At 49.9% G+C, this 13,100-nt stretch overlaps 1 protein-coding gene across 1 annotated transcript; it reads right to left on the bottom strand.

Moving 5' to 3' along the window:
- Positions 1–43: 43 nt before the first annotated feature.
- On the bottom strand, positions 44–12,667 carry pdzrn4 (PDZ domain containing ring finger 4). The gene is made up of 10 exons (XM_086103922.1): positions 12,010–12,667; positions 11,729–11,928; positions 5,571–5,800; positions 5,359–5,461; positions 3,868–3,966; positions 3,727–3,789; positions 2,991–3,092; positions 2,789–2,896; positions 1,713–2,711; positions 44–1,440 (listed from the first exon to the last, which is right to left on the bottom strand). The coding sequence occupies exons 2-10, from the start codon at positions 11,795–11,797 to the stop codon at positions 868–870; spliced, it is 2,346 nt and encodes a 781-aa protein (XP_085960048.1). The 5' UTR covers positions 11,798–11,928; positions 12,010–12,667; the 3' UTR covers positions 44–867.
- Positions 12,668–13,100: the final 433 nt, after the last annotated feature.

The following is a 13,100-nucleotide window of genomic DNA, read 5'->3' as shown; positions in this document are numbered from 1 at the left end:
TTAGTCATCATCATGCGCTCGAATCCCCCCTCAAAGAGGCTCGGTTAGGGTGATTGCACGGCATTGATCGACTTGGATAAAATGTGCAAATGGGATGAGCCCCGCCAATAAGATGCAAGAGACTTCGATGTCGCTTTCACAATACGTCAGATTTTTAGGGTAGGGGGAAAGGATTGAAGACAAATGTCCAGATGCAAGCAGATTACAAAAGTGTTGACAACCGCAAACGTCCAAAAACCAGTCCTGAAAAAAAATCAATATCAAAATGTTTGGTCAAGTACTGGCATCATCAGAATAATAATTTACAATAAATATAAATAAGGGATATAAATATGAAAATTGAATATTTGAAATGGACCACACAGGAAGGATTTTGTAAGGGTCCGCTCCAAAGGTCCTTGGGAGCAAAAGATCAGTTCTTGAGGTAAAACCTGAAGTGAAAGCCTTCCGGGAGCTCGAGATGACACTTTGGGGGTTTTGCGCCGGTTAATACATTTGTTTTGGTGTACAATCGCATTTGGTGATACATTTACAACAGCCTACTTATACCACATTACCTTCCAGTGTAAAAAAAAACAAAAAAAGTTCATACAAAGTGTAAAGTAGCGAGATTACAAATCGTGAAAAAATATCCCAAAACGTATAAAAAAATGCTGCCTTGAATGAGGCAAGTAGCCTCAGATGAGTCGTCACAAACAACATCGACGGAATGAGAAGGGGAAATTACCAAAAGCAGACGAACGACAGTCAAACGGCCGAGGTTGCAAAAAAAAAAAGCGTTCGAGGGAAAAAAACGCTACATGTCCGCAGCTTGACGCTTTTTCCACGAGCAAAGGCTTCACTCGACGCTCACCGGAAAAACAAGGTCTACACGGTTGTCACCGACAGGAAGGCGTTGTGGACTTTGGAGTCCTCCGGGACCCGGGCCCCGTGGCTCATCAGCTCCTGGATGGTCATCCAATTGTCAAGAATCTTTTTATTGCGCTTCTTCATCATCTTCTTGTGACTGAGCTCCAGGATGTTGAGCTCCCCGCGGCCCTCGGCCCCGCTGGCCGGGCCCTCCTTCAGACACTCGAAGCGGCTCTTCTGCATGAACTCCCTCCTCTTCCTCTGCTCCCTGGCTCGCGCCAGGTGCTGCTTGCGCTCCTCCTTGCTCCAGTAGCGCCCCATCTTCATCTCGCTCGTGGCGTCGTCGTCCGTGGTCATGCCGCCGCTGCGCTCCTCTCGGATCCTCAGCGCCCGCTCCCGCAGGATGCGGTCGCGGGCCGGCCGCCGGGCCGCGTAGCGGGAGCCGTCCGCTCGCACTTTCACCTTCCACTCCAGACGCTGTTCCCCGGAGCGAGCGTTTCGGTTCGGCGGATCGCGGCAGACGCTCAGCAGACTCAGCTGGCTCTGGGAATACTCCAAGGACGAGTGCTGTTGGAGCAGCTGCATGTAGCTCTGGAACACAAACCGCCGTCAGCGCAGAAATTTTCCCAACGCCGAGAGCGGGGCGAGTAGGAGCGCTGTACAAGCGAATAGGAGGCGGGATCTACTTTCTGTGCGGACAAAATCATTTTTAGCTTCTTAAACGAATACTTTTGAGCTTATGGAAACATGAACACGTTTCCTATTCGGGAAGGCTGCATTCCATTTTGCGCACGATCGGAACAAGCTTTAGCAGTACTCCAAATCGGAACTGTCGAAAGTTGCCGTGAGCAACTCGTACCAACCTGAAGTTGCCGCGATCCGAGCGAGCCGTGGTAAGGGCTGGTTTGGTATGAGGCGAACGGCGCTTTTCTTCTGGGATCTTTGGTTTTGCCCTTTTTCTCGCAGCGCTCGTCGTCCGCGGGCAGCGCCGGGTCGGACTCGGATCGAGAGGGGTTACTTTGGTCCGGGCTGCTGGAGAAAACGCAGCAAGGATGGGCTTGCGCACCGTCTTCCGGTGACCCCCGAGACTCGGGAATAGGGACGGGGCCCGAGGGCTTTGACGAGGCCATTTGGAGGTTCTTGCGGTTGGCGATGCCGACGCGTCCGTGGAGGGAGCGCTCGGGGGATCGCTCCCTACCCGGCGGAGCGGAGCGTGCGCTCTCGGCCGTGTTGTAGGCACCGGAGCCGTCTTTTTCTCGGGTCTTTTCGCTCGGAAGGTGCTCGTGGATGTCGGCCAGCCCGCCGCGGCTCTCGCGCCTCCGACCTGGCGTCGAGGCGCCCGTTTGCCGGGCCTGGCGCAGCCGACGGGCCCGCACGATGTTCTGACACTCCAGCTCGATGCTGCGCAGCTCTTCCTTAAGCGTCCTCAACTCTCGCTCCACCCCGTCGCCTCGGCCGGCCTCCTCGGCGCCGTCGCCGTCGCCTCCTCCCTGCTCGGTGAGGCTGCACTCGATGCTGTGCCGAATGGAGTACACGCCGCACTCCGCGCCCTTCCGGATTTGACACTTGACCTCCAGAAGTTGCTGGAAGTAATTCTCCAGGCCCAAGATCCCACTTGCGTCATTGTGAACGCTCACTCCCCCTTCGCAGCTTTGCTTGTGGGAGTCCTGCGAGCGCACGCCGCCTCGCCCGCGATGTGGACTTTGGGCTCGCCACTGTTCCCTCAAACACTGAGCCGGACTCCTCCCGTAGAGACCGGCCGATACGTGCTCGGGACTGTCTGTACCGCACCCGAAGCCGCTGTCTTTGTCTTGGCCGTTGGAGGAACAGGGAGCCGCCTCGGGTGTCTTTTCATCTCCAGCCTGCGGATGAAGAATTCGAAAAGCCAGTGAGCGCAACGCTCGGCAAAGCGTTCGGATCCGGAGTGATTCGTTCTCACCTCATCTTCCCCGAGGTTGCGATTCTTCCCACCCGCTTGCAGGATCTCCATCTTCAGTTCCTTCACCAGATCCCGCGGCTCGTCGTCGAGCCACACGTCGTCGTCCGGCTGAAAGCCGCAGCGAGCGTCAGCTGGGAAATGAGAACTCCTCGACGCGTTGTCAAGTCGCGGCGGTTGATTGGCTCAAGCTAACGGCGGTTACCTGCGTCTCTGGCCTTGTCACCAGCAGGACGATGCTCTTTGCATTTTCTCCCGACAGCACGGAAACCGCCTTCTCTCTATCCTGCACCGCGTGGCCATTGATCTGCAGCCAAAAAACAAAAAACACGAGCCTGTAAAACGATGCGAGCCTCGCATCGCTGCGATCCGGAACCCTTCCCGCTATCGCCGTCTCCTTCGCTAATCGCGTTCCCGCCAGCGCCGGGGGGTTGAGCGAGCCCGCCAGTCCGAGCTCTTCGGTCTTCACTCGCCACCCAATTAACTCTTCTTTGACAAGCGGCGTTCATCTTTTCTCCTGTGGAGTAATGGGGCTGCCATTCGGAGATAACGGGGGGGGGGAGATCGGGGACAGTGCGCTCCGTGATCTTTCACAGCCAACAGAAACACGACCCCGAGCGAATTAAGAGTTGAAACGTGAGCGCGGGTTGTTGTCTTTTTTGCCGCTCTTTGTTTGTTTGTACACCCCGGCGACAGTCGTGTTCAGTCACCGAGTCGTGTTTGCTACGCGTGATTTTTGTAACTTGAACGGCGCGCCTCGAGGCTTATTCCATTTGAGAATCCAAACAAGAGTGGCGCCAGAGATGATGGAGCGCCACCTGGAGCTGTGACGAGACAAAAGACTTTCATTTGCCCACATCCTTGGTCTGGAGGATCGCGAGCTCCGAAAGCTCTCGTCAAATGTCACCAAAACAGACGACGCTTTTTGTGTAAGAACTTACTTGTAAAATACGATCGCCGTTCTTGATGCGCCCGTCTCTCGCTGCTAAACTGTTTGGCTCCACCTGCGCAAATCACAACACGTTTCATTTGCGGAAATGTATATATCGAATACTTAAACCGCGTTGTCCACGGGCCTGTACCTGGCTGACATAAATGGCCATGTCGTCGTCCTCGTCGGTCCTGTAGCACAACGTTAAGCCCAGCTTCTCTCGAGTGTTCTGCTTGCACAACTCCACTTCCTGTTGGGCCGAGCAATAACTTTCAGTTGAAATTAAAACGTAGCATTGTTCTGCTCTTAGCGTTCAATTCCGTTCATTTCCTCCACCAACAATTCCATCGTGTGGCCTCGGCATCGTCATCGTGTCTTAACGCCAAAGATCCCATTTAGCAGCTGCATGCCGAAGTCTAAATGCTGCGCGGCGAGCGCGCCGTTGTCTGCAACATCTGTTCGCCGCAGCTCTGCCTAATTGCTACTTAACGTTTCGATGATGTCTAATTGAAAAGAAATGATTGCCGCGCCTAATGTTCATTGTTTCCCCATAGCGTGATGACATGCGTGTGCCTGCTGCACGCGGATTGAGTATTGACTGCAGAACAAGGTGGCCCGCCCATGATTTAAACCCCCCCCACCCCCTCCTCCATTTAAATGTTTTTTTTTATGTCTCCTCCTCCTTTTACCTCGATTATTTGGTCTCTGCGTGTGTTAAAGAGACTCAGCTCGTCTCTTGGCTTCTCTGTACAGCAGTTCTATTAGCCTTTCTGTGCAAAGGATAAATAATACACGCCAGTCGACTGTAGGGCGATGAGACTCAAAGCTACAACTGATTTGCCCTCATGTGATAACTCCAATGACCACGATCTACTTTTTGTGCGCCGACATACTTTTCTTCCCCATTCCAAACAATCATGTCAATTTGCGAGCACTATGACACCGCGTTGGCGACTTCCGTGCATGACCGGTGATTTGTCACTCGGCAGCAACTGCAGAGGCTCTCCTGCCTCATTCATCCGGTCAGAAAGGCCTCCGCGTATCGGTTAGTCACACGCGGCTGACGGACGTGCTACCTGGCTGCCAAGCTGAGCTCGTTGCGATTGCACGGACCCTCTCATCCATATCGCGCCGCAAGTTAGGCCTCAGCTGGCAGGGAGGGGAGCCCTAATGACCCACAATGGCGTTTGCTGAAACAGGAAGTGCCCATTAAACCAGCCGGAGCTGATGGCGGCTCATCGCTGTCACAGACAATCACCCGCAGGTCCTCTTTTGGACCGCTGTAATCCATTTGTCAAGCACATACACACACATTCGCAGTGCTACACGTGTTCCCGCCTGCTCATTAAGTCGTAGTTTACATGGTGTGGGACAGCCTGAGCAAGCAATTGGCAATTTGTTGTCGCATCGGCCGGCTCCGGAATGGACTCTCATGTTTGCCATTCGTCATTCTGCAGTTGTTTAAACAAGGTTCCCCAAGTTGAAATCCATGAAAAGTCTCCACAAAACCAGGCAAAGAAATACGAGATGTTTCCCTCCCTCCGTCCACACCTGATTGATCATTATCAGGCTTCTGCAGAGCTTGCCGGTGAGATGATCGTTTGAAATTGACAAAAGTAAGAAAGAAAAAGTGCAATCGTACCTCGTACACATACTCTTCAGTGCGCTCCGCTTCACCCGGCATATTGGAGAGGTACTCGGGACACTCGTAGAATTCACGTTCCATCGCGTGGATAGAATGGCAGCTGGAAAGAAAAGAGCAGCCGTGTCAAACGACGCCAAAGCAGTTGCCCTTAACGTGCGAACGGCCGTCAAAACAAAACGGAAGACGGACGAGAACAACGTTGCTCAGACCTGTCAGACAACAGGAAGGGACAGACGTCAGGCACGGGCGGCGTCGCGGGTCGCAGTTTGGCCAGCGCCATGATGTGCTCGAAGGTGATGTCGGTTTGCGTGCACACGTCGGCCACGCGCGCCTCCTGCGGCGCGGCGGGCCGGATGACCTGGACGACGATGGGCTCTCGTCCGATGGCCTCCGCCGCCGTCTCATCCTGCCCCGCCTTGGAGAAGTTACGCCTGTTTACCTGTGGCGACGACAAGCTTTTTTTTTAATGTGGGCATACAAATCAAAGAATGCATCTCTCGATTTTTGGACGTAAATAAAATGAACTTGCTGCGTGGACGGGCTGAATCGAAGTCCAAACAGGAAGTAAACAGAAAAAGAGTGATTTTTTTTTTTTTTAATTGAGCAAGATTGTATTCTGTGTACCCGTTCTAAGGTGACATCGCAAAGCGCCATTTTTTGGCCACAGGCTATTCATCTAATAGTTTGTGATCTTCTAATTAAACAGCCACCAGCGCTTCCAACAAGGTGGCGTCTCTTGAAATTGGGGTTAAAAGTAGCACGATGAAGGTCAGCCCCAGGCCCTCCAATATGCTCAAGAGTCAGCCCCTTTTAAAATGTGTCACTGGCTTTTATCTTTGCTCACTTTTTTTTTCAATTCAAAACGGGAGGACTGCAGATAAGAGATGGCGTTTTATTTGTGTTTGCCACGTGGCGATAAGAGCATGATTCAGAATCTGTCAGATAGCGTGTCATTGTGAGGGGCAGGAAGAAGAAAAAAAAAAAAGCCATTCTTCATAAACGACACGCTACCCCGACAGGCTTAACACGGCGCTACATTGTGCTCGCTGCATTAACCGCGCCGATCATGCTGATATCACCCCAATGCCTTGACAAAGGGGACACTGGACAAAAAGAATAAATACAATTCTGGCGATTCAATCGCTTTCTTTCACGTTGGGATTCTTGCGGACTTCACTCCAATACAAGTGTGATTGTTATTCCATTCGAGGGAGGGCGTGTGGGGGGGGGGATTGGTGTGACATAGGAAGGAAGCGCAGGTGGCGGCGTGCGCCTGCAATCTGGTTTGAGGCCACGGCGGGCGTCATAAATGTCTCATTTCAATCATAAAAGTGGAAGGAAGACTTTGAGTGACAGGCTCCAGTGAATCGCATTGACCCTTTGCCATTCATGCTGGAAGACGTTTTTGGGGAGGAAACGCACCTCGTCTGAACCCTACTTGGCCTTGAAACCCGGGGCCAGTGCACAAATACATTTTGAGCCCATATGAAGGGAAATCATCAAGAGTCCTGTCATATTTGTTGCGTTCATTTATTTATTTTTTACTAACATTGGATTTGGATTTTCAGCCCAAAAAAATGCTTCGCCGCGGCTACAAATGTAAATCCTTCCTCCTGTTCCTCCGATGGGTAATGTTTTTCATTTCGGCAGCGCACCGTTAATCAACGCGACAAGGCATTTCATGGGAGACAATTAGCCGAACATGCAAATCAAACGGGGAGCAGGCGGTAAAGACGACGGCGGCTCGGCGCTTGACTGGAGAGTCGAGCCATCGCGTATGCATAAAAGAAAAAAAAAAAAAGTCAGCCCAAGCGGTAACGAGTGTCCTTCAGCGTTTTTGCAACAACAAAAAAAAGGAAAACAGCCAATTAGTTCTGCACCAAGATGGCGCGCCGACATGAAACATGGATTAAGCCGCGCGGCGAAAGCTAAGCCTTCCCCCTTCTGAAGATCAATTGAAAATAAAAAAATTTTTTGGGTTGGCAGCATCTTTCCGGCTGTGCTGCCCTCCAACTCGCCCTGCTGGGTTCAACTCCCTTCACAAGATGAAGCGTCTGCCGCTGCCCTTCAGCAAGATTGACTCTGTTGTCCGTTTTGCGGCTTGCCAACAAACATCGTACTGCGGATCAGAAAAATAAGGATCCATTTTTTAATTTTTGATGTTGATCAGGGTATAATGCCACTATAACGCATCCACATGAACAATTAGCCAGCAATGAGCCGCGCACGCCGTGTCGCCACCGCCGTAATTAATTAACCTGCTTTTGTCACAAGGGCAGGGGGCTGCATTTGTACTCGGGCGCATTTCTGCACACGTCGCCGTTTCTCTCTCGCACGCCATTAAAACGACACCGGACAATAGAGAGACCCTCCCTCCCTCATCCCTGCACTGAGGTAGAAATGGGCTGCCGGGGGTCACAGGTCGGACCCCGAGCGTTCGTCCAGATGGCCGAGTCATTTAATCAACTCCAAATGGTTGCCAGTGTTCTATAGCATCACAAATGATGATTAAAGAAAAAAAAAGTTGCATATTTGTGGGAATGGGGCATCCTTTTAAGTCAGCGCCTCGCTCTGCTTTGAAAGTTTAAATGAGATTCAATTTTCTGCCATTTACAACCAAAACAAGACCCCCCCCAACCCCCACCCCCAAAAGAAAGCACTTTGATTGCCTTCTAATTTATTTCGGATTTGGGCTGAAGGCAAAAAAAAAATGTTTGCATAAAACACTTGGAAAATTAATCTTTTTCCTCGAGAGTCCACCCCCCCCCAAAAAAAATCAAAGATTCATGCTGTGGCTCTTTGCATAAAATTGAATGTTGATTTTTTTTCCCCCTTGCAAAAAGCCCCGAGTTGAACTTCACATTTTTCCACCAACTTTTTCAATGAATTTCAAAGCCATGCATGTTTATGCTAACTGGAACATGTAGCTAGCTCGTTAGCATTATTCATCACATGAAGTTTTAAAATGGGACTCAAAAAATAGCCAATGATGGAAACTCACGGCTGTTTGGTTGGGGAAATGGAGGCGAGTTCAAGACAGGGCTGTTTTTAGTGACTCCATTTGGAGAGGATAATTCCGTTGAAATATCATGTTGACACATATGAGGAGCGTAAATCCCGCAAAATGGATCCACAGGGAAGACAAATTGCATTTCCTCAAAACATCAACAGACATTTGCGCATCTCCACACCAAATGGACTCGTCTAACTCTCTAGCCTGAGGGCGCGCAAGTGTGCACGAGGTTCGCCGCATGTAATCAACCCGGACGACGCAGATGGTTTTGTGCAATTCTATCCGTAACCGGACTCGACGGCAGCCTCCGAGTGGGCCTAATTGACTTGCAAAACTCCGCTTAGTTTTGTGGGAATTCAAGCCCAGCGGGCTTGCCGTAACTTCATCTGCCCCTCGGACCAACTGCACAAATCCAAAATGGACTTGATGCGTTAGTGGGTGCAAAGTGTTCCACTATGGAATTCTCCATTTTGTCGTACAGAATTTGGGATTCTATAAGGTTTGAAAGTGCTTCAATTAAAAAATATATACATACTGTATAATGACTGACTGAGGAAAAAAATGCAAACGTGACAATAACATTTTATATAAATCTCACAATTGAATCAGTTTTCAGCAGAGTAATCAAATATCTTATTTCAATAAAATATTTCAGCGCAATTATTTTTTATGAACTTTTTTTCCCCTTTTTTATTTTCAAATTTTCAGTTTTTTATCTATCGATTATTAAAACAATTGATTCATCTGTCAATTATCTTTGGGGACTTACGAATCAGATTAAATTTTAAAAAATGCTACATGCAGAAGCTGCTCTCTAGTTGGCTTCAAAGTGCTCTTTTTTTTTTTTTTTTTTTGTGATCGGTAATGAAAGGCCAATTGCGTACATCTACCCGAAAATCGGCCAATCTCGCCCGGTGGCTGATCGATCTCCGGATACATGACCGTGCGGCGACAAGTTCCAGATGGGTGGCTTTTAAGAAGCTTCAAAGCCGACAGAACAAAGCCTGCGGATGCGAGCAGAAGGTGTGTTATTGGGTTATTGCGGTTGGCTTCCTGTCATATAAGTGTCACCAGCAAGCAGCTCACACAACCAAATCGAATTAAATTCATCTTTCACTTCTTGGCTTTTGTATGTTACTCTAGCTCCAAGGTTAAAAAATTATAGTTATATTAAAAAGAAATCCCTCCCTTGATGGAGGTGTGGAGTTACGCCAAAGTGTATTAATAGGTACTACAGCGAGCGAAAGCCGGGCAGAAGCAGTGGGACGGAACAAAGTTGAAACTGTGCCTGGCGACCGATAAGGACCGTGAAAATGTTTTTGGGGAAGACTGGAAGCTTTCCTCCCTGCTTTCTTTATCTCTGGCTCGCCCCCCTATCCTATCATCTTGGCCAGGCTAATTGGCCCAAGCTGATAACAACTGATAAGTCCCCCTCATCACGCATAAAAACCAGAGGTGACATTTTTACACAGTCGTAAAAACAAAGCAGAGAATGCGCAATAAACACGGACCTTAATTGTGTCTGTGTGCGCAAATATGAGTCTGTCTACGTCTTAAATGTGTACGTGCGTGCATCTTATGGCTTTGTCTGGAGGGAAGGCGGAGGGGGGGAACGTGTGTGGATTGCGTCGACCCCCACACAGGCTTTCATTGCGGGCTTATCAGAGCAAGCACAGTCATCGTCGGGTGGTTGCTTTTTGCCTTTTTGACCCTGAGCAAACAAGTGTGTGAAATGAAAAGTGGATGACATCGAGAAAAAAAAACAATATCGTAACGCAATATATTTTTCTTTTCTGACATGCAATCCCACAGCCGACAGCGTTTGCATGGGACAGAAATTGGGAGCCACTTGTCAAGTCCAATAACGCTCATACGTGGAAAAGGTCCAATTGCTGACCGGCGCGGGCTGGCAGCACCACTCGCTACGCTCCAAGAATAAAACGCAGCCCGAGATCAAATTGAAAAGGTCGCCTTATTCAAGGCTTGCGCGGAAGAGACACAAAGGTTCTTTTTCGGCCGGCTCTGGATGGTGTCACGGCCCAGGAGCCGAGGAGGCCATATGGGGCGGCCGGCTGTGTGTGGACTGTGACGGACCGGAGAAGGGTCTGCGTGGAAACCCCCACCCCCGCGGTGCTGTCTAACAGGCTGGACATGTGGCTTAGCATCTGTCCCCGGCCGACACAACCCCGATCGGGTCTCTGACCCGACAGCATCGCACGCACACTCAGCAACACCAATAACATGCCGTGGACTCGTTCGGTTCTTCATGAAGAAAGGGAGCCGAGCACAGCACGGTACAGACTGCATCGCTTTTTTGGACTCTTGCGTTACCTAAAACTTAGCAATATTTTATCGCTTACTGGGAGGTTTGCATCATGGGCAAGTGACGCAGTTGACCACCAGAGCCAGCAGATGGCACTGTGGTGGAAGAGAGGAAAAAAAAAAGGAAAAAGAAGGAATCATCACGGCAGGCAGCACCATTTCTCAGGAGGGGAAAGAAAAAAACATCCATTTTGTCCATCGACATTCCAATTTGGAAAGCGATAAAAGAGAAGAAAGTGAACGACTGGCATCTGACAATCTCTTGACAACATTTTTCTTCATTCCAATCATCCATATGCCTTTATCTCTTATTCCAAGCAGGCGGTATCCGTGGAAACACAAACTAAACCCCCCCCCACCAAAAAAAAAAAAAAAAACGCTCAGTGGGAGATGAACAGAAAGCGAATCGGGCTGGAGGAGGAGAAGACTCGAGAAATGTGCAAGGATGAAAGGGAAAAAGCGACGAGGGGATTGCCGAGAAAGCGCTCGCTCCCTCGTCAGGCTCCGGTTTGAGGACAAAGTCACACTGTGACACACTTCTTGCTCACGCAAACTCTTGTCTCGTTTTTGCCTCTTTCTCGATGGGAATTGTGACTCCCGATACTGTACTTGCCAACAAAGCACGATTGCTACACTCAGCGCCAGACCATATGCGCAGGATTGTTTGGGTTGGGGGGGGGGGGGGGTACGGTGAGATTCACACTTTTCAGGCACTTCCTTTTTAATCAACACATGCAAACGTTGTGAAACGGAGTTTTTGTTCCAATGTGTTTGGAGGCTCGCAGCCATGAAAATAAGAAAAGATTATCATCATCTCGCTTTCGGAGGATCACTTTCAAACATCCTCCAAAAAGGTCAAAACTCTCATAGAACGTGGGTACGAAGCAATGACGCTCAAGTGGTCGGCAAACGGTTCTTCCGAAAGTTGAGCAAATCATAGCACGCACGCGAGTTCACTAAGTAATTTGCAAGAAATGATTGGCTTTGATTTCAAAAGTGTCCCACCACTCGTCATCACTCTCATCCTCTCACCTGCGCAATCTCGTACAGCAGCTTGTAGTGCTCCTCCCGCTTCTGCAAGGTGCACAAATTGCAGCCCATCGCGGTTGCCAGGGAGACGGCGCGCCGTCCGTCGGAGTGAGATGCCCGCGCGTCTGAGCTGCCCCCGCGGGGCTGAAACGCGCTCCTGCTCCTCGGCTCGCCTCTCGCATCCCTCAGAGGATCTCCCCACTCTGTACACACACACACAAACGTATCACATCATTGTCTTGCGCGGTGGCGTGCGCGTCCCTCGCAAAGATGAGTGAAAGCACCTGTCTTTTTCTCCTCTGGCTTCTCCTCGGCCGCCTCTTCCAGTGTGTGAGCTCACACTCGCACGCACGCAGACTTTTGGCTCAGGCGGCGGACACACCTCCTCCCGTGGCAGGCTGCCTCCCCAGCATGCTGCGGGTGGGCTTCCTGCTCATTGGCTGGGAGAGAAGCGTCGGGCGGAGAGCAGGATGCGAGCATCTTAGCGTGCAGGTGTGTTTTGCAAAGACGCCGCGCGATCTTTTTTGTTTAGCCTAACAAGTGTCGTGCTGTCCAATCGAGTTAAAATCGAGTGCGCGCACCAGTCAAGTGGATTTGAGGCGGAAATCAATCTCGTTCGCATTCAATCGGATGCCCTGGCGCACCGGAGGAGGGGCGAGGCCCGCCATGGATTTGCAGTCGCCAAACTGATGCCGCCTCGACACATTGACAAGGGCACCCGACACGGCTGACACACAGGAAGAAACGCAGACTGCTATTGATTGGCGTCGAATTAGCTCGCAGTCCAACTGGCCCCACGATGCTCGGGGTGGAAGAAAGCGATATTCACGCCATTTGTTTTCATGGATCTGAATCGAATATAAATGAGGTTCAGGTGATTTCAAGCTATTTGTAGGTCACTCCATTTTAATTTGCTCAGTGGAGACCTCTGCTAAATTTACCAGGCTACTGCAATATATTTTAGCAAGTGTTCAGAAGCTACGAAAAACATACAAAAACACATGCTGCAATGTCAAGAGGTGAGGTAATAGTCCATCTGCTCACTAGCCGACTAGCCACAGGCGAGCAAGCTAGCTGGCCTCGCTATACAACACCTTACGACAGTGATTATTTTTTTCCTTTTTACACAAATATTTACTTCTACTTCTTAGGACAACTATTATTAACTCATAAGCTAGCCAAAGCGACCACGACTAAACTAGCCTAAGTTAGCACTACTAAGCTATCATCCCAACTTTTTTTTTTTACACAAATATTTACTGTGATTATGACTTTTACTCACACCTCTTATGACAACTTTTACTTCTACTCAGCTAGCCTAAGTTAGCACTACTAAACTTGCCTAAGTTAGCATTCCAATTTAAAGAAAATTTCA

Source organism: Hippocampus guttulatus, chromosome 22, assembly GCF_054856545.1.
Source record: "Hippocampus guttulatus isolate MCC_2025c chromosome 22, RoL_Hgut_1.0, whole genome shotgun sequence".
In the NCBI taxonomy this organism is placed as follows: Eukaryota; Metazoa; Chordata; class Actinopteri; order Syngnathiformes; family Syngnathidae; genus Hippocampus; species Hippocampus guttulatus.
This window is presented reverse-complemented; position numbering and strand designations above follow the sequence as displayed.

Bases quoted from the DNA above. Each gene is read 5' to 3' on its own strand.
- pdzrn4 (XM_086103922.1), bottom strand. From the start codon at position 11,797: ATGGGCTGCAATTTGTGCACCTTGCAGAAGCGGGAGGAGCACTACAAG. The intron at 2,712-2,788 runs GTGAGAACGAAT...CTTCATCCGCAG, and splicing joins GCAACCTCGGGGAAGATGAG to GCTGGAGATGAAAAGACACC. The intron at 1,441-1,712 runs GTTGGTACGAGT...TTTGTGTTCCAG, and splicing joins TCGGATCGCGGCAACTTCAG to AGCTACATGCAGCTGCTCCA.